This window comes from Mirounga angustirostris, unplaced genomic scaffold (assembly GCF_029215605.1).
Source record: "Mirounga angustirostris isolate CCGP_5_RB_7025 unplaced genomic scaffold, mMirAng1.0.hap1 SCAF_9, whole genome shotgun sequence".
Lineage (NCBI taxonomy): Eukaryota > Metazoa > Chordata > Mammalia > Carnivora > Phocidae > Mirounga > Mirounga angustirostris.
Genome location: NW_026991717.1, coordinates 143,592,245 through 143,617,003, shown reverse-complemented (window position 1 = coordinate 143,617,003; position 24,759 = coordinate 143,592,245). Strand labels below are relative to the sequence as shown.

Below are 24,759 nucleotides of genomic sequence, written 5' to 3'. Positions count from 1 at the left end.
GGAACGCGGCGGGGTGCGGCGGGGTGCGGAGGGGTGCGGGGAACCGAGGGGTAGGCTGGAAGCACGTGGCGCGGTGCCCCGGGCGTGTGGGGGCGGGGAGCGGTGAGGTCTGCGGGAGCGCGGGTGCAGCGGGGAGGGGCGCAGCACCCCGAGAGTACGCGGTGTGCGAACGCGGGGAGACGGGGTACGCTGCGGGTGCCGAGGCGGGGGAAAGGGGTACGCCGGGGGCACGGAGGCGGAAGGGCGGGGCCTCCACGGTGGGGCGGTCAAAGAACGGGGTGTGGCCACAGCGGTTCGGGGAGCCCGAGGCGGCGGAACCGAGCCCGGCGGAAGTTGCCCTGTGGCTGGCCCCGCCCCGCCGTTTCCGCTTCCGGCCTGCGCCGCGCCTGCGCTGTGGCCCAGGAGCCCCAAGGCGGGGCCTGGTTGCAGCCGGGGCGGAGTGCGACTCCGCGGCGCTCGGAGCGGTCTCCTCGCAGATGCCTCCCTTCTCCGCCTCTGGGGAGTCTCCGAGGCGTAGTTCGGGGCTCCTCGGCCGGAGCCCTCACAGGCGCTGCGCTCGCGCCCCCCCCCCCCGTTCGGCCCCCAGGCCCTGTACCCTCCGTGGCCCCCGCTCCCCCGGGCGGAACCCACCGGCCGCACCCACGCCCCCCGGCGTCGCCCCCACGTTCCCCCGCTCCCCCGGGCGGTGCCCCCCACGCCCCCCCAGCGGAACCTACCGGCCGCAGCCACGCCCCCCCAGCGGAACCCACCGGCCGCACCCACGCCCCCCGGCGTCCCTCCCGTGTCGCCCCGCCCCCCCGGGCGGTGCCCCCCACGCCCCCCCAGCGGAACCCACCGGCCGCACCCACGCCCCCCGGCGTCGCCCCCACGTTCCCCCGCTCCCCCGGGCGGTGCCCCCCACGCCCCCCCAGCGGAACCTACCGGCCGCAGCCACGCCCCCCCAGCGGAACCCTCCGGCCGCACCCACGCCCCCCGGCGTCCCCCCCCACGTTCCCCCGCTCCCCCGGCGGTGCCCCCCACGCCCCCCGGCGTCGCCCCCACGTTCCCCCGCTCCCCCGGGCGGTGCCCCCCACGCCCCCCGGCGTCCCTCCCGTGTCGCCCCGCTCCCCCAGACGGTGCCCCCCACGCGCCCCCAGCGGAACCCACCGGCCGCAGCCACGCCCCCCGGCGTCCCCCCCCCCCCGCTCCCCCGCTCCCCGGGCGTGGCCCCCACCGCCCGCGGCCGTTACCCAGGGGCGCTAGCCGGCCCGCGGAGTGCGCGCCGGGGATGGAGCCCGGGGCTCTGCGGGCCGTGGGCCCTGGAGGAATCACACAGTAGGGAGGGAGGAAGGCCTGGGGGTGCCCCCAGGTTTATTAGTGTTGCATCAGCACCTTAAAATAGTCCACGTGGTCACATACGTGACAGATTAGAATCTGTTCCCCAAAGAGGCTATTTACATTAATCCTGTTTTCCATTAAAAAAAAAAACCCTAGCAACACGTATATCCTAGAAACTAAACAATGCACGATGAGCTGGACGGGGTCTGCCGAGACGCAGAGCGGCCCTCCTCGGCCTGCAGGTTCAGGCCCCCCGCGGTGGCCGCCAAGCGCAGCCCTCCCTGCAGGCCCCCCGCGGTGGCCGCCAAGCGCAGCCCTCGGGCGCGGGCTCCTGCGGGGGACACGCTCTCCCGACTCCGCCCACGGAGGCCAGGTGTGGAAGGGGGCAAGGGGCAGGCGTAGGAGCTCCGGCAGCCCTTAGAAGCAAGTGGCCCTGTCTCCTAACGAGGAATCTGCTCCAGGACAAAGGCCAGGCCCCGGAGAGGAGTCTGGTCTTCCCGTCTGGGGGCAAGGACAGGGCAGCAAGGCCGTCCTTGAGTGCCATCCCCGAGATGCAGCCATGACACTGACTCAGGACCCTGGCCAGCATGCCCTGAGGAGACAGTGACCCAGGGGACGGGCATGGGAGGAGCGAGGAAGCAGTGGGACCCCGCCCGGCCTTGCCTAGCAGTGATGGGTGGCTTGCCCTTTGAGTCCCAAGTTCCAACTGGTCACCCGGTGGGCTGAGAACCCTTGCTCTGGGGGGGCTGCTTCTGCCGGGGCCACACACCTCACCCCCACGCCACCCCTACGTGCTCACAGCTGCACGGTTCTGTCACGGATGGCTTTGGCTTCTGCATCCTCTTCCTGGGAGGGACAAAGTGCTTTTCCATGGATCCTCAGAACAGCTCCATGAGGTAGGCAGGGGAAACGTGACCAACCCTGTTGAGCCATTGGGGAAGCCGAGGCACAGGGGTGAGCGCAGCCCAGGTCTCTGAGGGAGTCACGGTGCCTGGGGCTGTGTGCATGACCTCCTGGGCCTGGGGACAGTGTGGCGGGTGGGCCCCATGGCACTTAGGAACAGGACAGACCGCAACTGGGCTCTGTAGGCCCGGGGTAAAGGTGCTCCCCTTGCATGAATGAGGACATAGCTATGAAGTGGACGGGGGGTGGGGGTGGAGGGAGGGATGGTCCCAGGAGAGGGACTGCCCGCAGCCAGAAAGGATGTGACTGCCCCCCATTTGGCCCCTTCCTCTAAAGTCAGTTCTGCGGCTAGAAAGTGAAGTCAGGAGCCTCCCCTGTACCTCCTTCCTGCTGAGTGTGACTTTTGGAAAGGAAACTTGAGACCCAGTGACCAAGGCCCTGAGACCCAGTGGCGGGAACCAGGGCAGGGAGGCTCAAGGTCCCAGGGCCTACTTCTGAGGGTACAGGCCACGGGAGATGCTGGGGCTCAGCAGCCTGCACCTTGACCCCGTCCTTCCAGGCCAGGGTTCGGCTTAGGGCCCCTGGTCCCAGGAGCTGTCAGGGGAGGAGTCTGGGCCCTCATGGAGAAGGTCCTCTGCCCACAGGCACCCCCGAGGCAGGGCCATACACAAGGTCAGGCCCATGTCCTCCTGCTCCCTGACTAGCCCGGGGCCACTGCCTTGGGGGAGGAAGGAAGCCGGTAGGTCACAGCTAAGAAGAGTGGGCCATCGCTCACTCCCCCAGGGGCAGACCTGTCGGTGCCATGGGCTGTTGGTGAGGCCTGTCCTCTGGAAGAACAGGAATGGCCTGCAGCCTGCCCTGCATTTGGCACTGTGTTCTGAGCATAGCCAGTGTGGCCCCCTGGATGGGCTACCAGGATCCCAGGGCCACAGCTGCCAAAGGATGGGAACTGGTGGGCTCTTCCCATGCAAAGTGGGCTGCAGGGTTGCGGGGGGAGCAGCGGGACTGGGTTGGACTCTTGCTGCAGGTCAGGATGTCCCTTTCCTGCTACATGGAAAGGCAGGGGGTGATGCTACCACCCAGGGTGGGACCCAAACCCAAAACCTTGCTCTAGAGAGCTTGGCCCAGAGAGGCCAGGGCTCTGTGCCTCTTCAGGGTACCCCCAGCTGCACCTACAGTTCCAGTGGTGCCTGGCTCCTGAGGCCAGGCTGCCCTGCCTGAGCTTTCACTGGCCACATGAGTGCTGTATCGGCCCAGACACCCCCCTAGCCAGCCTGGGGGCCAGGTGGGAGGAGGAGGCCGAGCGGGCTGGGGCCAGCTGTGGGGGCCACTGTGCTTGCTAAATTTGGGGCAGGGACAACCAGCAGAAGCATAGTGATGGCTCAAGAACAGCCAGAGGGAGAGTGAGGCGGGTGTTGGGGGCTGGGACGCGGGACAGCGCTGGCTGGCTCTGCCCCAGCCCCAGGGGCCACTGGGACATCGGAAGAGCACTGTCTGTTTGGCAGCTACATTATAACATGTATTTAAAAGCATTAAAAATATCTGCTACTATAAAACCTCCGCTGCCCCACGAGGCTGGAGTTTATTGGGAACCACAAGTGGGTGGTGCTGGGGCATCTCTCGGCTGGTGGGCAGCTGGGCCCAGGCCTGGGCTGCCCGGCCGCCATGTTCTGCTCAGGGCGCCCCCAACAGGAGGCCGGCCTTCAGCCTCCAGCCACCCAGCTCTGTGTCTGGGCACACAAGCAGCCCGTGGATCTGTGAGGCCGCCCGCCTGACCCCAGCTCCCTGAGGAAGCAGAGTCCTGGCTTTCAGGAAGAACAGGACGCGAGGGTGAGGACCCTTCTTGCTGGGGGGCTCGGGAGGTCCTGAGGCCAAAACACACCTTTTGTGATTCTCAGAGCTCAGCGCTGTCCACCTGGCCTCCCACCCCGCCGGCACATCTGGTTAATGAGCAGAGCAGTTAATGGGCTCCAGGGGGGGGGCCCTCCCCATGAGTTTCCAGGTTGAGAGCACGTTCATACTTAAGACTGTTTCTCTTTGTGTTTTTAAGGGTCTCTGTAGTAAACTGAAACGTTAACAGAAAAGCAGCTGGGCCCTCCCGGCGCTCGCCGTCCAGGGCTTCAGGGCAGGGCTAGCAGGTGGACTTGGAGTGTCCAAAGATGCAGATGGGGAAGTGCTTCACGTGGGAGGACCACTGGGCCGCCAGTTGGAAGAACTTGACATCGTTCCACTCCACACCATCGATGAGGACTGTGAGGACAAGACCAGCTGAGCTGCCTGCCCACCGTGCCCAGCACCCCCGGGGACCCCAGGCGCCCACGAGACACCTGCGGGTCAGTCCTCCCACTACCCACCCTCCCCTGGCTCCTGGCCAGCTTCTCCCTGATTTGGGGGACCTGCTCATCCACGGCCCACCCCCCCGCCCCAGCAGGGGTCTGCAAACTGGGTTCAAACACTCTCCACTTAAACCAGAAAAGCCACGGAGGAAGGCGGGGCAGTTCTTGACCACAGTGGTCATCAGACTCGAACTCATGAAGAGAAAACTGTTTGGGCTCCATATTCTGAAATAACTAGTTATAGAGTATCTTCTATAAAAGGTCTGAGATATATAAATCAATCTTAAAAGAATGGAAAGGATTGAGAAATTATTTCTCAGGATTTAAAAAGCTGTTCTATGCATACAAATGCTTTATCAAAATGGATTCGAAGCTCGAACTACGTGATACGCATTTCATAGCAAGACAAAAGTGTTTCCAGAGATGAATTTTAAAAAGCAGTCCAGCTTCCTCTGGTTTCCTGTCATATTTTAGACACCTCCCCGCGGGCTCCGCACTGAAGGAAGGACGTCTGGGCAACTGGCCTCCCACGAGTGCTGGGGGCCCCCGCAGGTGCTCACCCCTCAGCATGTTCTGCTGGTGCTTGGCTGTGCAGATCAGGCGGCTGATGCCCTCGATGCACTGGCTCTTGGACTCCACATCCTTGTCCTTGGTTTTCTTGGGCAGAAACATCACTAGGAGGGAAAGGGCTGCAGGGTTCAGCCACGGCCCTCGGAGCCTGCTGTCCTGTGCCACCCACGTTCCACTGTGACCACGGCCGCCAGCGCTCCCGCCTGCCAAGGTGGCCTCTGCTCGCTGCTTGTGGCTGTGGTCAGAAGTGGCCCCCAGACCTGTGGCAAGCTCGGGGCCTGCATGGCCACCCCTCCAGTTCCCCCAGCAGTCGGCCCATCCCCCCACCTCACCCTTCTTGTTCTTCTCCTTGGTGACCACGGTCATGGACATGGTGGGCGTGGCCGCGGCCTCGCCACTGCTGGGCAGCCTGCTGACCTGGAGAGACCGGAAGGTGCACTTGAGCGTGTTTTTGGTGGCGGGCAGGTCCTTCTTCTCCACCTCTCTCTTCCTGTCTGCGGGCAGGGCTGCCGTCCAGTAATCCACCTGCAGCCCCATCAGCTCGGCACCGACGCCCTGGCTGCAAAAAGCAGAGGGGGCCTCACTGCTCTGTCCTTGCCCGGCGGCTGGCACAGGCAGGAGGAGGTGCCGGCTGGCGCCCGTGTGGCCCATCGCCGGGGGCCACCTGCAGCAGCCAACCCGCAGAGGGGAGCCCCAGCCCTGGAGCCTGCTGCAGTCCGTCCCTGGCCTCCGGGAACAGCCCAGTCTGTGCCTGTGGGTGGGCACGGCCGTGATGCGACGTCACCCAGGAGCACCTGAGCCTGCCGCCCGTCTGCTCTCAAACCACCCCTTTGAGTCTGGAGGGCCAAGGTCAACCAGCCTCATCTGAGGTGTGGCCCCCGTGGGAGTCGGGAGCAGCCCTAGGACCCTGTGGCCCTTGGGGGTGTGGGTGAGTTCTGCTCACCAAAGACCCGAGGGTGGCTGGGAGGGGCTGCTGACCACCCCACCTCCTGGCTCCCACAGCTTCTACCCACATCTCAGTCTCCCGACCCTGTCTGCATGCAGAGTCCCCCAGTCACTTACTCCGTGTGGTTTCTGTCCCTAGTGCCCCCAGGGCTGGGGGGAGGGGGACAAATCTCCTAAGCCAGTCAGAACCTGGGCCACCCCCACCCAATGAGGCACCTGGCCCCAGCAAACCCGTGTCTTCCCAATGGCTGTTCTGAGCACCCCCTCCGGCCAGACCCTCAGCTTGCTGGCATCCCAGAGGTGCGGCCACGGCCATGGCCGTGGCCATGAGTGGTTCTCAGTGCTCTCTAACCCGAGGCCCCGCTGCATCAGGGGCGAGCTCAAGTCAGGATGGGGTGGGGCGCCTGCCTCGTGCGGCCACGTTTACCTGGGGGAAGACAGGCCCCCGCTCACTGACGGGGAGGAAGGCGGGGTGGGTGAGGCTTCCTTGGCCGCGGGAGACATGGACGGTGGGGTGGATGAGAGCACGCTGGAGCCCGAGGGGGCCGCGTCATCTGAGTCACCTTTGGGAAGGAGTTGGGCAGCGTTGAGCTCCCCTCTGCCTCTGTCCCCCCGAGCAGCCACGGGGGGAGGGGAGGGGAGGGGCTGCCAGGCCTCCCACGGTGGGGCGCCCTCCCCTTCCTGGCCCCGCGGGCAGGGAGCATGGGGCTACCTGACGTGGCTGAGGACGGTTCCACTATTCCAACTTTCACCACCTGGAAGGCAATGGGACGCCGGCTGGCAGCAGCCTGGAGAGTCACCAGCCCTCCCGCCCAGGTGCTGGGCTCCAGACAGACGACGAGTGCTGTCTCCCCGAGGGCGCCCGGCTGCCATGCCCCACCCTCCCGGGAGCTCCGGGCCAGGGGCAGGGTCCCGGTTCTTCCTGTCTTTGCAGCAGAGCTGAGCCCAGGGTGGCATGGGCCGTGGCTGAGTGTCCCTGTGCAGGACAGGGCTGCAGAAGCACCCTCCCGGGTCATCCTGCACACTGGGGCGGGGGCACAGGGCCCACCCTGCGGCCCCTCCACAAACCCTGAGCCCACGGCTGGCCTGGTGTGAGGGGCCCCTGCCCAGCTAGGGCCTGCACCAGGCGCCACATGGGCTGACCGGTGTGGGAGCCACGTAAAAGTAAATGAAGTGACAACTTATGTCTCCGTCACACGGGTGCTTCCAGTGTCCACAGGGTGTTTGGAGCTGCTGCATCCAGTGGGTCAGGACCCTCCTGTCACTCCAGAAGGTTCCCCGAGACAGGCTGTCCTGGACTAACTCCGTCCCAAGAGGGCTGCGAGCTGCCCTGACGGCCGGCCAGGGTAAACGACAGCGTGGACGTCCTGCTCTGCCCGGTGGCCCCGTCTGCCAAACTGCCCATGGCTCTTACAGCAGATGCCGGGGCTGCAGGCCACGAGCAAGGTTCCCGGCTATGAAAACTCACGGCAGTGGCCCCTCCAGCCAGCACGGAGCAGCTGTTAATCCTCAGCCGTGGGAAAAAAGACAAACCTCCCAATCTGCAAACCACACTCCCAGCTGGGCAGGCTGGCACGGGAGGCACCCCTTCCTGTCCTATAGCTCCTAAGGGACAGAAGCACCACTCTGCCCCATCCCAGTGGGACCTGTCCCCAGACCCTGCTGACCCTGGGCGCCCACCCACAGCCGAGTCTGACACAGCCCGTGTGCCCAGGACATGCTGAGCGCTGAGCACTGAGCCCTCGCCTCCAGGTGAACTGTTTGCCTGCACCTGTCAGCCTCCAAGCAGAGCCGGGGGCAGTGACCACCTCTGGGCCTAGCCCTACTCAACATAGGAAGGAAACAATGAGCTTTAAGATGGGGGGGTTGATTTAAAGGAGCACTCAGCTCAAATTGGTGAAGAAGGTTCTTGAACATATCAAGTTAATGCAAAACCAGACTTTATAAAAAAAAGTTTGGCAGATTGGTCATTTCCCATGCAGGTAAAGCCAGCCACACGGGAAGAATGCCTCGGGTACGGCAAGAGCCCCACCAGAGAAGTACTCACCCCTACGAAGGGAATGAACTTTTGAGAGGACTCTTCGTCAGGGCTAAGAACAAGAAACACAGACAGTTACCTCTCACTCCACCAGGCAGGCAGCAGCCAGGGCCTCATGCCGCCCATGCCATGCCCACACCCATCCCTGCAGTGCCTGGCCTGGCCCTCCGACCCTCAGCTCAGCTCCCTGCAGCTGAGGTCAAGAGGCCTGTGGGAAGCTGTGCAGGAACCAGCTTCTCCAGCCCAGGGGCCTGGTGTCCAGGCCCGACCGCCTTTCTGCTAACCCTGCAGGCCTCCGTTTCCACACAGCCCCAAGACGACAGCTTGCTGCATGTGCCCCAGGACCCCCCCATGGGACAGTCTGGGCTTCCTCCAGTGATCGGGGGTGACCGAAAGCCAGAGTGTGGAGGTTTTCTCCTGGACAGTCTAGGTAAAGTCCACACCAACCAGAGAGACAGGGCAGGGGCAATTTCCAGGCCTCCGACCTCGGGGGTGGGGTGCACACACCATGCTCTGGCAGAGTGCCACCCCAAGAGCAGCCTGAAGGGGAGACTGAGGCTTCGGGGCCGTGCTGCTGTAGGAGGCCGGCCAGCACGGGCGGCCGTAAGGTTCTGTCTGGACTGGGCACCCATGTCTTCTAGGAGAGCCTTGCCTTCCCTGGGATTGCTGGGGCAGGCAGGCATGTCAGAGGTCCCTCCAGGGCAGGGGGTGGGGGGGGTGGGGGCAGCAGCCAAGGGGACGCAAACCAGCATCTGAGTTCCGTGGGCCAGGCCAGTCCTGCAGCTCATCCCTGCAGCTGGCTCTGCAATGACTGGTCTCCACCGCGGGGCTGGGGCCTGAGTGGCTCTCCCGGTGGGGGACAGGGTGCTTGGGCACCAGGCTCCCTGGCTGCTGTAAGAGCAACTCCTGGCCTTTGGGAAAACCCACCGGGCAGGGCCAGTTCTGGGCCTCCTGGGCCTCCTGTGACCTCAGAGAAGGGGGGCGCCTCCTTGCCCCAGCTTCCCTGGCTCTCAGGCCATCCCCCCAGCCCTGCTCCTGTCGGGAAGGAGGCGGGCGCCCGGCCAGTGCCCCCCAGGGAAAGCACACCGGGCGCCCAAGGCCGGTGCCAGCAGGAGGCGCTGTCCTCACCCTGTGGCACAGCACCCGCATGAGGGGACCGGGCTGGCAGGCCCCTGGGCGCCACCTGGACACAGGGACCATGGCCTCTGCCCCGGCACCGCCCATCACACCTCCGAGGACGACCTGGCAAACGTTTCTGGATAAAAGAACCTACAGATTTGGGCCATCCCACTGAATATGGCCAAATCCCCAGCCTTTCTGACCTGGGGGGAACAGAGCTTATCCACAGATAACACAGCAATTCGAACCCCGTGCCCAGGCCGGCTTTCGCATGCGAGGTCCTCATGGGCCCCCGGCCGAGGGCGGGGGGAGGCTCCAGCCCACAGGGATCCAGGACCCTCCCCAAGAGCAGCACGCAGGGAGGCAGGCGAGGGCCTGGCGGGGCCGCGGGGGAACGCCACCACACAGGGATGCTGCTGGACTCTGAGAAGCCAAGCTGAGCCCTGGCCATGCAGACAACATTCAGCACTTGACGCGCGCCCAGCGGGACAGGGGTGACACCGGCTTGCCACTGAGGCCTCGCCACCTGAACTCTGGACGCAGAGGGAGCACGCGTGTCTCGGGCGGGGCACGGGTCAGAACTCCTAAGGCTCATACGTGTGGCTCCATGGTGGGGGCCCCTGGGCCTGTGGCTCATGAGACCACGTGGGGGGAGCATGAGCATGCCTCAGCTCAACGCTGGGAGCACAGAGCTGGGAGGGCCTGAGGACATAGTGCCCTGGACGTCACCCCCACCCCCAGGGGACCCAAGGCAGCTGTTGGGGCCGCACGCCGCAGGCGTGGTCTGAGGTCAGGCCAGGCGCTGCGTGCGGTCTAGAGCCTCCCTGCAGGTGCTCTCACGGGGGCAGGAGGAGATGGGGCCCCGAGGGCCATGTCCACCGCCTACCCTCTCCTGGGTCTCCTGACCCACAGCAGACAGAGGTGGCCTGCTGACCTCCTGGTCCCAGGCTCCAAGGGTGGCCAACACACTGGGCCTCCCTGGGGCCCCAACCCAGGGGCCGGTGTCACCACTGTGACGCGGAGGTGGGGGCAGGAGTCATGGGACGAGGGCCAGGGTCCCCTAAAGCCCGGGCTGGAGAGACGAGGGGCTGGTGCCAGGCAGCAAAGCAGGCTGCGGGCGTCCGCAGGATGGTGCCCAGGGCGGCTCGAGCAGTCACGGGGCACGCCACGGCTGGTCTTTCTTTAGCTCACAGAGGCTCGTTTAGCAGGGCCACATAGGGACACAGACCCCTCCTCCTGGTCTGTCCAGCAAGGAGGCTGCCTCGGGCTCAGCGACCCTGGGCTGGCGGGCTTTCCCAGGAGAGAAAGAACCCAAGACCCAGGGTGGAGCGGTGCCCTGAGGGGGGCCCGGCAGGCAGGCTGCCAGGACAAGAAAGGGGAACCCCAAATGAAAGGGCAGCTCTGGGGGCGCCTCGGAGTGTGGCTCCCAACATGTAGGTTTTCAAGGGAGGAGCCACCTGCAGGTGAAAAGCCCCTCACTGCACGTGGGGGTCTCCGCGGTCTGGCCACCTGCCCAGTTGAGCCACAAAACTCGGCCGGGAGACCCTCTGTGCCGCTCTCTGCAGCCCCGGGCGCAGGACCCAGAGCCAGGCTGGGAGTGTGCGCCATCTGGTGGGCCCCCCACCCTTTGGCCTGCACGTCCCCACGTGCAGAATCGGCAGCAATGAGTCAGGTCATCAGCTACAAGGTGGTGGGACAAAAGTCCAGACATGGCATCAGTGGCCAGTGACTCGTGGTAAGACCCTAAGCACCTGCTTCTACTTCAAGAGGTGGTGCCCAGGGCTTCAGAAACACAGATACTCACTCACGGGGGGGTCAACTTGGCCGCTTCTTCGACTCAAACTCTGGACTGCAGCGGACAGAGGACAGCCTGCCCTTCGAGCTGGGTGGGGGCCGGAGAGCAAAGTCCTGGCTCGGGGCACCCACCCACCTGCCGCTCAGTGGAGGGCCCTGCCTGACAGGTGGCAGGGTACGAGACGGCCCCCAGCTGCTCATACTGCTAAACAGCCCTAAAGACCAGCCTGGGGACACAGGGACGCAGACCCAGGGACAGCGGTACCTGAGGGTAAAGTCAAAATGAAAGTTCTTTTTCCTTTTCAGAAAGCCACCAAAAGAGAAAACACAGACATGTTATTATGTGCTCAGCACGCACGTCGCGGCTTCCAGCTCGGGGCCCACACAGCCACTGCAGCTCGCCGACGCGTCAGCTGAATTTCCTACCCCCACGCCGGGAGAGCCGCAGAGCGTCCCGCGGACAGGAGCCCAGACACTTCGCAGAGTCGGCCCTTCGGCCCACCCTCCCTGCACTGGCCGTCCGCCCTTGCGGGCCGGCAGCCAGACCTCCGCCCGGCCTCGGTGGTGGCCCCCCGCTCCTGCCCGCCGTCCTGCCCGGGGTCAGGACAAGAACGTGTCTCCGGGCCCGGGAAGCCCAGGAGGTTGAGGGAGCCCAGGCCTGCGTTCCCGTGAGTAGGTCACCACTAGGACAGGGACGCATGACAGTTGTTCCTTTAACCTTCATTATGGAAAATTCCAACGTACAAAATAGAGAAAGATCGACCAGTGCCTTCTAACCAACTCAGAGGAGGACCTGGGGCTGCCAGGCCCTCTCACGTCGTTCCCCCCAAGCCCAGCCTGGGTTCCGTCCCTTGGCCAACCAGGTCTGTCCCTGATGACCGTCCCAACGAGCCCCCCGGTGCTGTCCGAAGGCTCTGAGACCAGCCGCGGGCAGGGAGGCCCACGGAGGGCCGGCAGCTGGGGGTGGCCCGCGTCTGGGGCGCGGAGTCGGCGCCCCCGCCCTCACGCACACCCCGCCCTGCCCAGGGCCCAGCGAGGTACCTCTTCTGCTTGTAGGTCAGCATGGCCTCTGCGATGGGCAGCTGGTGGGCACAGTTGGCGCCTGCGATGTACTGGGTGATCCTCGACACGATGTCCGGTGTGTCCTGCACTGCACGAGAAGGCCGGGCAGGGTCCGTGGGGTGCCACACTCCCCTCTCACCCCACACGGTGCCCCCAGGGCCACCCAGCTCCCAGCCTGGGAGCAGTGGGAATGCTGGGGGCAGCTGAGGGCCCCCCCTGCCCTCACGGCTCCTCCGGATCCCTGGGAGCCCTCGTCCGGGACCCCATGGCCAGCCAGCTCTGAGGCCCATGGCGGCCAGTGGGGAGCACCTGGCTGAGGCCCCACTTCTGCTCCCGGAGGCGTGGCGGCTCCTGGAGGCAGGATGCGAGGGCAGCCCCCACCCGGCCGGCTGGCCCCAGGCCTCACCGGCGCTCTGGGCCTCCAGCTTGTTGAACAGGTCTCTCCAGGCCAGGTCCTGGAAGAAGTTGTTGTAGCGGTAGTCCACGGAGCCCAGGTACCTGGCCACGGGGTGGGAACCTGCGAGCCCAGGGGAGAGGGTCAGGCTGCAGGGCCCGCTCTGTGGGCCCTCGAAGCCCCTCCCTGCTCCTGGGGGCGGGGGCGCCGCTGCGGACCACAGAGGGTGCTGGGGTGCCAGGCAGCCCCTCCCCTGGGACCGGCGCCTCCCAGTAACACGTCGTGCGAGCCACAGATGCGGAGCCACGTTCCACGGGGTTTGGTCGTTTACAAGGACTCGCGACCACCCTGCCCTGCTTCTGACAACAGCATCGAGTTAGCCCGACGACGGGGTGCGGGGCCCCAAGGGTGCCCAGCGCAGGGGCGAGCGCTCCACGCCTGCCCCCCCGCGAGAGCCTCTCACCCAGCGGGATGATGAGAAAGCGCATGTAGCCCAGCCAGTCGGGGGTCTTGTGGGACAGCTGCTCCACGAAGAGCCGCAGGATAGCGCTGAGGTAATGCTGCGCTCCCGCCACGGCGATCTTCACGGGGGTCGGCGGCTGTGAGTTACAGTTGCAGCTGTGGCCCCGGGGGCAGGACAGAGAGGGGACAGATGCCTCAGGGAGCCGCGCTTGCTGCCAGGTCCCCGCCGCCGCGGGGACCCCCCACCGCCCAGATCCGGACGGAAGGCGGGCCGTGGGGGGCCTGTGGGTGGGCACGCCTGCGGTCCACCACCGCCCCCGACGCAGCCCCAGGCGAGCCTGGGATGCAGGGACCCCGACGGACGCCCCGTGGCAGCGGGACTCACTATCTCTGTATTCTGGAGACGATGGTGCTGAAGGCCGCTTGGACGTCAGCGGCAGAGCACGTACACACCACGGGGAGCGTGTGCTTCTGCAGGACCTCCGACAGGAACTGGGGCGAGGGCGCGGAGTGAGCCTCAGCGCCCCACCCCGCCTCCCGTCAGCGCCGCACCCCCACGACACGCAACGCCAGGCGCGGGCTCTCCCCCCGCGGAGGGGACACCCCCCACCCCACCCCGCTCCCACCGCAGGGAGGACGCCTGGCCCCTCCCCACCTGCCCCTGCCAGTCGGAGGTGTTGACGAGAATGATGTTTTCAGGGAGCTGGTCATCAGAGATGAGGATGTGGTTTAACTGGTCATACACGGTCTTCCTGGGGATCTGGAGACACAGGCCCATCCACACTGGTGGGAGGGGTGCTGCACCCCTCACCTCCAGCTGACCCCCACCCCCAGCAGCCACCCAGCAGTGGGCAGGAGAGGCCGGCCCTGCTCTTGCTCAAGAACTCGGCTTTGCACCGGACAGGTCACTGGGCTTAAGGCTCCGTGGGACCGTCACAGCCCGCAAGGTGGCCGGGCCGCCTCCCCCTTGAGCTGCCAGCACTGGGTCAGATCTGGGCGGCCGTGGCCTCTGCCCATGACCTGTCCCGGAGTGCGCACCTGCAGCTGGCTCCTCGTGTCCGGGCAGCGCTCATTGTCCAGACTGTTGGCCCGTTCGTTCTGCGGCCGCGCGGGCTGCCGCTCCTTCAGGGACGTGCTCCGGCCCCGGCGGCCGGCCTGCTTCCCCTCGGACCTGCCGGGGAGCAGCACAGGCTGGGGCAGGCCCACGTGCTCGCCGCCCCAGGGAAGGGGGCTGCTCAGCGGCGGGGCTGTGGTGGGTTCACGGAGGGTGGGAGGGCAGGTGGCAGGCAGGGTGGGCTCCTCTGGGGGCAAAGGGCTGACGTGGAGGCCACGCACACACTGGGCACATGCGCGCTCCACGTGGACATAAGGCCTGATATGACACGGGAGTGCCGGCGGCACGGAACCACGGCCCCAGGAAGGGGGCTCCGCTGTCCGCCTGCAGAAGGCCCCAGCCTAGCAGGTCTCAGGGCAGGAACGCAGGTCCTGGGGGGTGTGGTAGTCCGTGGCCACACATGGCCGTACAGAGGGCGCTGGGAGCTCGGCCAGGTGCCCAAGGAAGGTGAAGACAAGACGGGCTGGGGAGCACGTCCCAGGGAGGGGCTCACAGATGACCCCCAGACTGACCGAGACGGCAGTGGGGGCGGGTAAGAGACGCCGCAGGAGTGACCCCCACGGGGAAGCTGCCCAGGTCCTTGCCACCCCGACGCCCTCCTCTGTGATGCCCACCGTGAGGGGCAGGGTCCTGGCCCCGCAGAGCTGCCGTGCCGGAGGCTGCCCGGGGGCTGCTGCTGTGCTTGACCACACCGGACTCTGGGCCCAGCTGGGCACACTCCTCCCGCACCAGGGCTACGCTGGTCCATAAGGTGCCAGTGAACAGTGCCAGGGGCAGGAAAACGTGAGATGGGCAGCCGGGACCACACCTCAGCCCCAGAAGGCCTGCTGGCAGCTAGCTACAAACAGGGGTGTGTGGGGTCCCACGTGGACCTCTGGGGCAGGCCCCGAAATCTCTGTGCTCCTAAGTGAGTCTCATCCAGTCACGGGGCCCTGCCCGCCACACTGGCTCATGTGGGCAATGCCTGGCCGACAGCCTCCCCAGGGCATCCTGTCACCTGGTGGAGGGGATGACGAGGGACTCCGTCTTGGTGATCCGCCCGCTGGGCGGCAGCTTCTCGGTGAACACGTCCAGAGCAGAGGTCTCCACCTCCGGGCTGTCCTCGGGCTGTGCGGGCTGCTCCCCGGGGGCAGGTGTGCTCTGAGATGCAGAGAAGGGGGCCCGATGGTAGGCACGTCCTGCGGGAGCCTCCCCTCGGGGGCCAGTCTCAGGCCCGAGGAGCCCCTGGTTTGGGTGGGGTGTAGGCTGGTTTCAGGCTGACAGCTCTCCACATGCAGCACAGATGCTTCCGCTGGGGAGCCGAGCTGACCTCCGCTTCCAACCATGGGGCTCCCGGTCCTGGCTGCCAGGGGAGACCAGCACCAAGCCTCCCCCAAGCCTCCCTAAAACCTGCCCTGCAGCCCAGGACACCTTCCTCGAGAAGCCCCATGAGGGCAACAGGGGTCAACTATAGTGTTCACGGGGCCTGTGCTCAGCAAAGCAGGGGGACACCCCCTGTCCTCCCAGAACTAGGGTGATTCCGGACCCTGACTGTCCCTCGGGGTGGGGGTGAACCCAGGGGCGCCCTCATTGTGGTTCTGTGCACTGGGCCCGGGAGGTGTGAGCTCAGGACCCCATGTCGAGGCCGGCCCTGAAGGCAGTGTGTAAGTGGGCTCTGTGCTGGACCCAATGCACGTGTCCCGCGCCTGCTCACGTGGGTCGTGTCCGAGACGCTGTCGCTTGGCTGCTTGCCTCCCAGGGCTCGAGTCTTCTCAGGCACGTCGGCCTGTGTGGACAAGATGGACATCAAGATGTGTTCAATGGTGGGCACAGGCTGGCTCACCTCCGGGCAGGGAGACCTGGGCTTGGGAGCAGCCGGGGATGACTGGCCGGGGCTTTCTTAGACCGCGGGTGTAGGGTCACCCCAAGACAGGCATGTGGCATTGGGCAGGGGATTCCAGCCACATACAAACCCAGGAGCACAGTGTAACACCGAGTGTAAGTAACACTCTGAGCGACCCAGGGAGACGGGGAGATCAGGACGGCCCACCCCTGGCCTGAGGTCCCCCCAGGAGGGAGGGGCTGCCGGGCCTGGCCTGCTCACGGGACTCGGAGGCTCCTTGTGGCTCCGGACACTGTGGATGCTCCCGATTTCCGTCTGCGAGCTGGAGTGTGACAGCCCTTCGAAGTAGGGCCTGGGTGTGGGGACGGAGAGAGGTCACGCTCCAGGACCCTCCCCCCACTGAAGGGTCGGCACTGTCCTCGTGGCATCTGGCAGCCATGCAGGGCTGGGAACCATGGCCCTGGGGAGGATGCTGAGCGCCACGCAATCTGCCGCCCTTCTCGGCTCCTCCACCGGCTTTGACGTCCGCATAAGACCTGCCTCCCTGAAACCCACCACTCTTGGCCTTTACCCTGGGCAAGGTGGCGGGTGGCTCGGGTGGGCAGCTCCACCAGCAGAAGGCTGGGGAGCCTCAGGCCCACGGCCAGCTCGCAGCAACACAGGAACGTGCTCAAGGCTGCCACAAGGGCACCATCAGCAGGACCCGGTGACCCCAGGCCAGCAGGCCAAACACCCTGCCCCCAGCAGACAGCCGGGGGGGCGGCGCTCAGACTCAGAGACTCAGAACACAGTTCAGGCTGAAATGGTGGGCGGGGCTCAGGCAGTCTGGTGATAGAGCCCCCAGGGACAGGGAAAGGCGAGGGCAGGGCCAGGGCCGGAGGTGCCCAAGCCCCCCCCCGGGACTGTGAGCACCAGCTGGCCCATGGCCGGCAGCCGAGGTGACCCCATGGACGACAGAAGCAGAGACCTGTTCCAGCTGAAGGCGGCAAAGCCCGAGGTGCCTCAACGGCCTTGTCAGTTTTGCCGGTGGGGGGGCCGCAGGCAAGACACAGGGGGCGCTGAGCCTGTAAGTGGACCCCCCAAGCTGCATCTGCAGCGAAGGCCAGTGACTGACACCTACACCAGAGCCCACGGACGCCACAGGCGTGCCCACACGGGACTGGCCACGTGGGGCGGCGGGAGGTCAGCAGCTGCACAGAAAGCCCACCCTCCCCATGGGCATCTCTGTCCCACTGATTCATATCAAAGAGTTAAGGGGCGCCTGGGTGGTTCGGTCGGATGAGCGTCGGCTCAGGTCATGATCCCAGGGTCCCAGCATCGGGCTCCCTGCTCAGCGGGAAGCCTGCTTCTCCCTCCGCCTCCGCCTCCGCCCCTCCCCCCATTCCCGCTCATGCTCTCTGTCTTAAAAAAAAAACAACAACAACACAAAAAAGCATTAAAAGCAAAGCCAGAATGCCACAGATCTTCTGGACGCCAACATGGCCCCCACTTGGCAGCCACACGCTGTTCGGTCCCGTGGGTCAAGCCTCCCCCGACCCCAAGCCCAGGGCCTCCTGCCCTCTCCTGCCCCAGCCAGGCTGGCACCCGGCTCCTGGAGGACAGGGATGCTCTGCAGTCCCCAGCTCCCCGTGTCCCCAGTGCACAGAACCCCACAGCCCCCCACCTGCTGGCTGCCTCCTGTGACAGATGCCGCGCTCGGCCCAGCCGAGACCCTGGGAAGACTGCCTTCCCCACCCAGAGCTCTCACCCCTCCACCTCTGACACCACGACCTCTTGCAGGGACGACCCCAATGCCTCCTAACCGGTCTCCTGTCTTCATGCTCCCAGTGGATTCCAGAGAGATCTTTCCAGAATGTAGCCGTGACCCTGTCACTTCCCTCCACAAACACCGCAAACCTGGGCCGCCTGCTGGGATGCACGTCCACCCCCTCCTCCCTGACCAGAGCCCGTGTCCCCAAGTGCACGATACCCTGTGGCCCCTGCTGGGGCCGGGCGGCAGAGGGAGGTGGTGGGTGTGCTCACCTGAGCTTTGGTTTGGGGGTGCTGAGGACACTGTCATCGTCCTCCAGGTCCGGGCCACTGTCACTGGGGTTCTCCATGTCCAGCGTGTCATACAGAAGGTCCAGGTCCTCCTCTGCCTCAGGGACATGCTCTGCAGGGTCCTGCTCTGAATCCAGGACCTATAGGGAGGTCAGACGTGTGAGGGCTGGTCTGAGGGGGTCCCCTTGGCAGGACAGACAGCAAGAAGGCACGGAGCCACCAAGCACCCTCTCTCCGGCATGTGCTACCAGCCCAGTTCTGCCAGACGCTGGGGTGACCTCTAGGACCTCCAGTCACCGGGTGCCGAGCACGGCACGGCCATTCTGCCCCTCGTGGCTCCTACTTCAACAGAGAAATGCACGGCAGGAGTGCAGGGCAGGGAGCCCACCTGGGACGGGTCCGCACCGCAGTCAGGGCTTGGGATGCCTCCCTCCCCAAGGCCTCTCCCCGCTCACTGTTCCCCCCAACCCTGAGCTGACTTCCATCCCCATGCATGGGCCTCCTCCAGAACGTCATAGAAATGGTCACCCTCGGCATGGGGCTCCTCCCACTCAGGCGTGCCTATCAGGAGGCGTCCACACTGTTTGCCTCCAGTGCCGTCCTCGTCAGCACCCGCCTGCCCCTGAACGTGGCCTGGGTCTAGCTGGCCACCAGCGGATGGACGCTCCAGGCTTTGCTGCCACAGACGAAGCTCCTGGGACTGTCTGTCCCTCAGTCTTCATGTGGACATCCTGGATCTCACGGGGTGGATACCAGGTACGGGACCACTGGGGTGACCCTGGTTAAGCGTGAAGTTGACACTTGGAGGAACTGCCAGGCTGTCTTCCGCAGCGGCCGCCCCGCGGGGTGTTCCCGTCAGCCCTGCAGGTCCGGCTGCTCCCCCTGACGTCGGCACCCCCACACTCTATCCTGCGAGGTCACGGCTACCCTCTGTGGCCTCAGGAGGTCGCCCTGCAGCTTCTCAGGGGCTTGCTGGCTATCCAGGTCCCTCCTCAGAGAAAACCTCTAGTCTGAGCCTCTGACCAACTCTTGAACTGGACAATTGATTTCTCTCCGGATTGTCTCTTTATTTGGGGTTGTAAGGGTGCCTTCCACCTTGTGGGCACGGGTCCCTCACGGGATCTATAATTTGCAAACACCGTCTACGTGACAGTTCACCTCCCTGATGGCTGTTCGGAGCACAGAGGCGTTTACGTTTTGATGTGCTCTGACTTACCAGTTTCCCTCTGGCGGCTCGTGCGTCCGCTGTCCTGTCTAAGCCACAGGGCCCGGCCCCCGGGCGCCAAGATCACTCTCCTGAGTTTCATTGTGTAAGCGCTTACGTTTAGGTCTTTGATCCGTCTGGAGTTAATTCTGTACGTGGTGTGAGGTCCTCGTGCGTGTGGACACCTGGCTGTATTACTACTTTCTGCTGAAAAGCCTACTTTCCCCCATTGAGTGGTCTTGGTACCCTTGTTGGAAACTGACCGCTAATCCCTCGCGCGGTCTCGATTACTGCACCTCTTAGAGAGTTGTGCAATTAGCAAGTGTGAGTCCTTCCACCTTGTTATCTTCCAAGACTGTTGTTTACTGCGGGTCCCTTGCATTTCCGTGCAGAGTGGGGATGAGCCGGTCCTCAGACAGGGATCCTACAGAAGCTGTGGACGGATCTGGGGGGACTGAGGCTGAGATGGGTCTGTTTCCAGCTCCAGCGTCTGAGGAGAGCTGCCGCCTGGCCACCACCACGCCCGCAAGACCCTTCACGTGTGTGGACGAGCGGCCGTCACCCTCCGTGCAGCGATGACCACATGCGGCGGTGACACGTGGACACTTACAGCCACCTCTCCTGGGTGATCCAGGACCTGCGGGCCAACTCTCTTACGCCCACGTTAAAAGGAAAACTGAGGTATTGTTTTGTGGTTATGAAAGGTATACAAACCCATCCCAGCAAATTTGGAGAGTGGAAAACAGCTAAAGGAAGGAAGCTGCAGGTCAGAGCGTGTCGATGGGGGGCTGTGTGTGCGGCGGCAGGGTCTCGCAGAAACTAACCGGGAACGGCCCCCAAATACCCTCGACTTAGAATGACACAAAACACAAAACGCATGGTCACACCCCCAAATGACATCCAGCCTCCCCCAGGTCTGTCCCCGGGCTTGTGACTGCAGACACGCGCTGGCGGCCTCGGCTTGGCCCTCGAGGTGCCCCGGGGGTGGGACGGTCAGTGGCAGAGCCAGGACGAGGCCCAGATGCCTCCAGAGCCCTGGTCTCACAGGACGCCATGGGCCTGGCAGTCCAGGCAGGGTCACTCACCTCATCTGACACTTTGAACCTCCGCAGCAACGCCACGACCTTCTGCTTGAAGTTTTGTTGCTGCAAGACAAGCAGGACAGAATCAGAACCCAAGGGGCCGGCTTCCCTTGGGAGGACGGGGCAGGCTCGGCGGGAGGGAGGCACGGTCCCCACGGCTCACGCAAGCCCGGCTCTCGGCAGCCAACGGCGCCAGCCCCTTTGCAAGCATTTGACATCACAGCTGCACTTGGCCTTGGGACCAGACCGGGGAGGAGCCGGAGGGGGGGCGTGTGCCGTCTCTCCCTCCATGTGAGCAAGGCTGCTGGCCCTGCCCGAGGCACCAGCTCACCCCAGCGGGACTCAGGGCTGGGCACACGGGGGACAGGCGGATGGCAAGGGCTCAGAGGGAGCCCAAGCTCCACCGTGCCCAGCGCTGCCCTGGGCCTCAGAGGCTGAGCTCTGGCCACTGAGTGAGGCAGCTGCCCCAGCCCCCCTCAAGGGGGTGACCCTATAAAGGACTCCCACACCCCCTCCTTAGGCGTCAGGCCCCTGAGCCCCGAACCAGGCTCAAACAGGTGCTGCCACGCCCCACCCACTGTACCGGGACCAGGCCCAGGCCTCCCAGCGTTGCCAGAGGAGGGGGCAGAGGTTTCTGGGGCTGGGCTTGTGCCCCAAGGGTTCCGGGGCCACCCACTGCACAGCCCGGGCCTGGGGCCACGGCCCCGCACACAGGAGCGGCTTGGCCCTGGGACTGTCCAGGGCTCTGTGCCCAGTGGTGGGCGTTCTGTGACGGGCTAAGGCCTCCACCTGGAGCTTTCCTCCTGGAGGAGAAGCGGGATGGCCAGAGCCCGGAGGCCCCCGTGCCGGGTGGGCCCGACGCTGAGCAGAAACGAGGGGCTTAACTGGGCACAGGCGGGAGGCAGATAGCCTCCCCAGCTCTGCTCGTGGAGCAGCCTGAACAGGACGGCCGTTGTCCCACCTCCTCCCTGCCGTCTGGGATGAGCACGAGGACCCCGCCGGTGAAGCTTCCCGGGTCGATGACCAGCACCTCGTAACCCACCCGCCAGCACAAGGCCGTGGGGTCTCCCTGCCTTCATGCCCCACAAAGAGGCTGGGCCTCAGGAGAAGCCAGCAGAGCCAGGCCACGGTGGGGGGGTCCCCGAGACGGCCGCCTCCCGTCCCGATGCCCAATCTGGGGCCCCAGCCCCCCAACCCCGCCCTTCCCCAGTGTTAGTAAAACCAGTTTCCACCGACCCTGGTCATGGATGCCGTTCTTACTATCGATCGCCGCTGCTTCTTGGGTTTCCCCACATCGAAGTCCTCCTCGTCCAAGTCCTGGGGAGACAAGCACAGGGACTGGCAGAGGGCACCCCCAGAGCACCTGTGGGCGTGCAGCAGGGCCCCGGGGCACACGCAGGGGGCCAGCTCCCAGCCTCCACCCCCCTCTCGGCGCCGCCCTCATGCCGGCAGCTCAGGGGTCCCTGGCCGTCCACACCCCGAGCGTCTGGGGGCCCACGCGGCCTCACGGTCCTGCGCACGGGGCCCCGGCTTACCTGCCCTTGTACGGCATCGTCACTGGCCTCCTGCTCAGAGGAGAAGCTCTCATACTCCTCCTCGGAGTAGTTATCTATGGAATGAGCAAACGGAAGGGGGAGCACCTCGAGGTTCCGACCGGTGTCCTGGCGATGAGGCGGCGGCCAGAGGACGGGCCCCTGGACCCGCGGGGAGCCATGCACAGCCCCCACAGGCAGACTTCGGGGAGGGGGCAGGCCCGTGCTTCCCGCTCCCACGGTGGCCCCTACGGACCTCAGGCGCTTCAGCCTGGATCGCGTGCCCAACTGGGTCCCCTGCGTGCCCTCCCGCACCTCCGGGGGACAGCGGCCGCCATCGCGAGGGTGCTGACAGCCACGCCAGGACCTGTGCCCAGACCCAGGAAGGCACCACCATCAGGCCCATGACCTCTTGCCTACCGCCGAGCTTGCACGCTTGCAGCCCAGGCTCCCAGAGTGCCCAATGTCGCCGGCGCAGCGAGCTCACCCAGCCCCAGGGAAACCCGCACACCCTCGTGGTCCCTCCCCAGCTTCCCAGACCCGCGGGAAGGGGGCCAGGAGGCAGCCAAGCGGAGCCCCTGCAGCTGTACTCACCTGCGGACTTGGCCTTGGGCCCCGCCTGCATGGCGCTGTCCTCGTGGTCGATGGGCTGGCTGGACAGGGAGAAGACCCAGATCTCGGCCACCTTGACCGACGCCTCCTTAATGCTGCTGCAGAGGCTCAGCACCTGGCCGCCCTCGGAGGGGTGCTGCATCACCTGGGGGCAGGGCTCAGCTCTAGAAGGGGCCCAGGCGCAGGGCCAGCACCCAGCAGCACCCCTCCTGCCCACAGGGCAGGAGGACACTGGTCAAGACTCTGGGGGCCGGCGCCAGGCTCAGCCACTGGGGACTGAAGGCTGTCGAGGAGGGGAGGGTCTGAGCCCGCCTGTTCAGGGGCTGCAGCGCGGAGCAGACTGTGTGTGAGGCTACGGCTCGGGGCCACCAATCCCGGGATCTGCGTCCAGGGCCCCGCGTCCGTGGGGACCAAGGAGGACCGGCCGCCTGCACAGGCTGGGGGTCTTGTGTGGCAGAGCCGACACCCAGCAGGCCGGTGAGTCCTTGGAGGCATTCGGGTCATGAGAGATTTCAAGCAGACCAGGGACAGGGACACACGCCCCTTCGCGCCCCTTCGCGCCCCCTCGCACCCCCCCGCACCCTGGCTGGTGACAACTCCGAGGACGCCCCTGCAGGCCGGAGCCTCTGCATCCTACAAGCTGCCTTTGGGGTCATTTGACCAAATCCAAATTTTGGGATTTCATGGACCCAATTATTTTTAATCTGGGGAGCCTGATTTGGGGTGCCAGCCCTTGAGTAGAGTACGAAAATGAAATTTTTGAGAAAGGTAACATCCGCGACTGCTACCATCTCAGAGACCAAATTAGGAAGGCTCCACGCACAGGCAGAGCTGGACAGGCAGGTGCACCGTCTTCCTCCTCACGCCCTCCACACCTGTGCCACCGGCCTAAAGGGCGCTTGTTGGGAGTATCAGGCAGGCAGGGTTTGAGGGGAAGCAGGAGGCCTGCAGGCTTGACCAGGTGCCATGGGCATGGGGGTCCTGGGCCAGAGGAGCAGGGCTGAGGGGTGTGGGGGCAGCCTTGCCCTGCCCCAGGTGGGCACAAACACAGCTCCGCGTTCCTGAGCATCACAGTTCCTGGACAGCCCTGAGCGCGACCCCGTGACGGGGACGGCCCCGAAGCACAAAGGACACGAGGGGCCTTGGCTGCCAACCACAGCTCGGGACGGCAGGTCCTCCGAGACACGGTGGTGCCGGCTGGTCAGTTCCGTTTGCATGAAGGTCCCCTCCTCGCCTCACCAGGGAACTTCCTTACGCTCACAGCCCGCGCCCCCACCCCACAGCAAGCACGTGCCGCCCGCCTAGGCAGCCCACGGGCCAGGGCCAGCGCCCACGGAAGGGGACGCGGGTGTCCCAGGAGGACGCGCTCCCTGGGGGGCACGGGACGGACCCACGCTGGGCAGAACCCACAGGCCGTCAGGTGAGGCCCGACGGGGGCCTCTGGCTGAGCGGGGACACGCTCACCTCGGCCATGTTGATGGAGCCCGCCGCCAGCGTTTTGTAGCCCAAGATCGTTCGGTTTTTGTAGCGCTTTCTCCGCTGCAGCATGATCTGCAGCTTGTTGCCTTCTCTCTTCAGGAAGTGAGGGTACTGCAGAGAAGGGGTCAAGGCTGCCGTCTGTCCCCGTGGCCACACCAGCGCAGCACCGACGAGCCCGGAGGCTCGCTCCTCGCCGGGCCGCCGGGGGCCTCCGTCGGGGACACGGGAAAAGCCACTGCCGGCAGACGTGAGCAGCTGGCCAGGGCCTCTGGGTCATCAGCGGGGTCAGCCAGAGACCCTGCCCACGACGCGGACGGCAGGGGCGTGACCCCGAGGTGGCGCTGGTCCAGTGGCCCATCAGAGCACCACGGGGGCTTCTGCGAGAGCAGGGCTCGTGTGCACCAACAGAGGCTCGCAAGCGCGTCCCTTAACCTCACAGAAGCCGCACGCCTGTGCCCGGCTGGCCAGCGCTTAAAGACCGCGAACTGCACGTCTTGGAAGCCGCACTCCGATAAAGCGGGTCCCACAAAAGAAAACTTCCACGCAGACCCCAGAAGCCCCCGCAGGGGATGCCGGAGCTGGGGTCACGTGCCCCCGCCCCGGGCACAGCCAGGCCGACGCTAAGCCCAGTGTGTTACGCACGTCTGCGAATCTGCACAGCACCCACCTTAAACAACTGTGCGAAGAGGAACGGAGGCAGGATGAGCGCCCTGCGGGTGGGTTGGGGCCAGCCTGCTCCCACCCACAGACCTGGGCTCTGGAGGGTCCGTGGGGAGGAGGTTCTGCTTCATGCTGTGGGGCAAGCAGGGGGCACCTAACGTACTTCAAAGGGGTCAGAACTTACAAAACTGAGGTCCCCTGTTCCTCCCCATCTTCTCTGAACACTGGAGCCAAATGGCCTTTTTTCTCGGGTTTGTTTATTTACTTATTTAAG

General features: G+C 65.4%; 1 protein-coding gene across 12 annotated transcripts in view; it reads right to left on the bottom strand.

Annotated features, from left to right (window-relative positions):
- Positions 1–1,321: 1,321 nt before the first annotated feature.
- The window catches only part of PACS2 (phosphofurin acidic cluster sorting protein 2), a 59,457-nt gene continuing 36,019 nt past the window's right edge, over positions 1,322–24,759 (bottom strand). For 3 of the 12 annotated variants that reach the window (XM_064571716.1, XM_064571720.1, XM_064571723.1), the window contains 22 exons: positions 23,811–23,936; positions 22,329–22,491; positions 21,738–21,811; positions 21,439–21,519; positions 20,206–20,265; positions 17,899–18,056; positions 16,138–16,228; positions 15,748–15,819; positions 15,052–15,278; positions 13,979–14,111; positions 13,596–13,700; positions 13,326–13,432; positions 12,942–13,096; positions 12,491–12,601; positions 12,064–12,172; positions 11,288–11,320; positions 8,119–8,161; positions 6,784–6,826; positions 6,499–6,634; positions 5,459–5,685; positions 5,117–5,230; positions 1,322–4,470 (listed from right to left, as the gene is read on the bottom strand). In XM_064571716.1, the coding sequence (XP_064427786.1) occupies positions 4,352–4,470; positions 5,117–5,230; positions 5,459–5,685; positions 6,499–6,634; positions 6,784–6,826; positions 8,119–8,161; positions 11,288–11,320; positions 12,064–12,172; positions 12,491–12,601; positions 12,942–13,096; positions 13,326–13,432; positions 13,596–13,700; positions 13,979–14,111; positions 15,052–15,278; positions 15,748–15,819; positions 16,138–16,228; positions 17,899–18,056; positions 20,206–20,265; positions 21,439–21,519; positions 21,738–21,811; positions 22,329–22,491; positions 23,811–23,936 (2,487 nt within the window). In that variant the 3' untranslated portion in view covers positions 1,322–4,351. The other 9 variants (XM_064571718.1, XM_045901656.3, XM_064571727.1 and 6 more) reach the window with 9 other exon arrangements.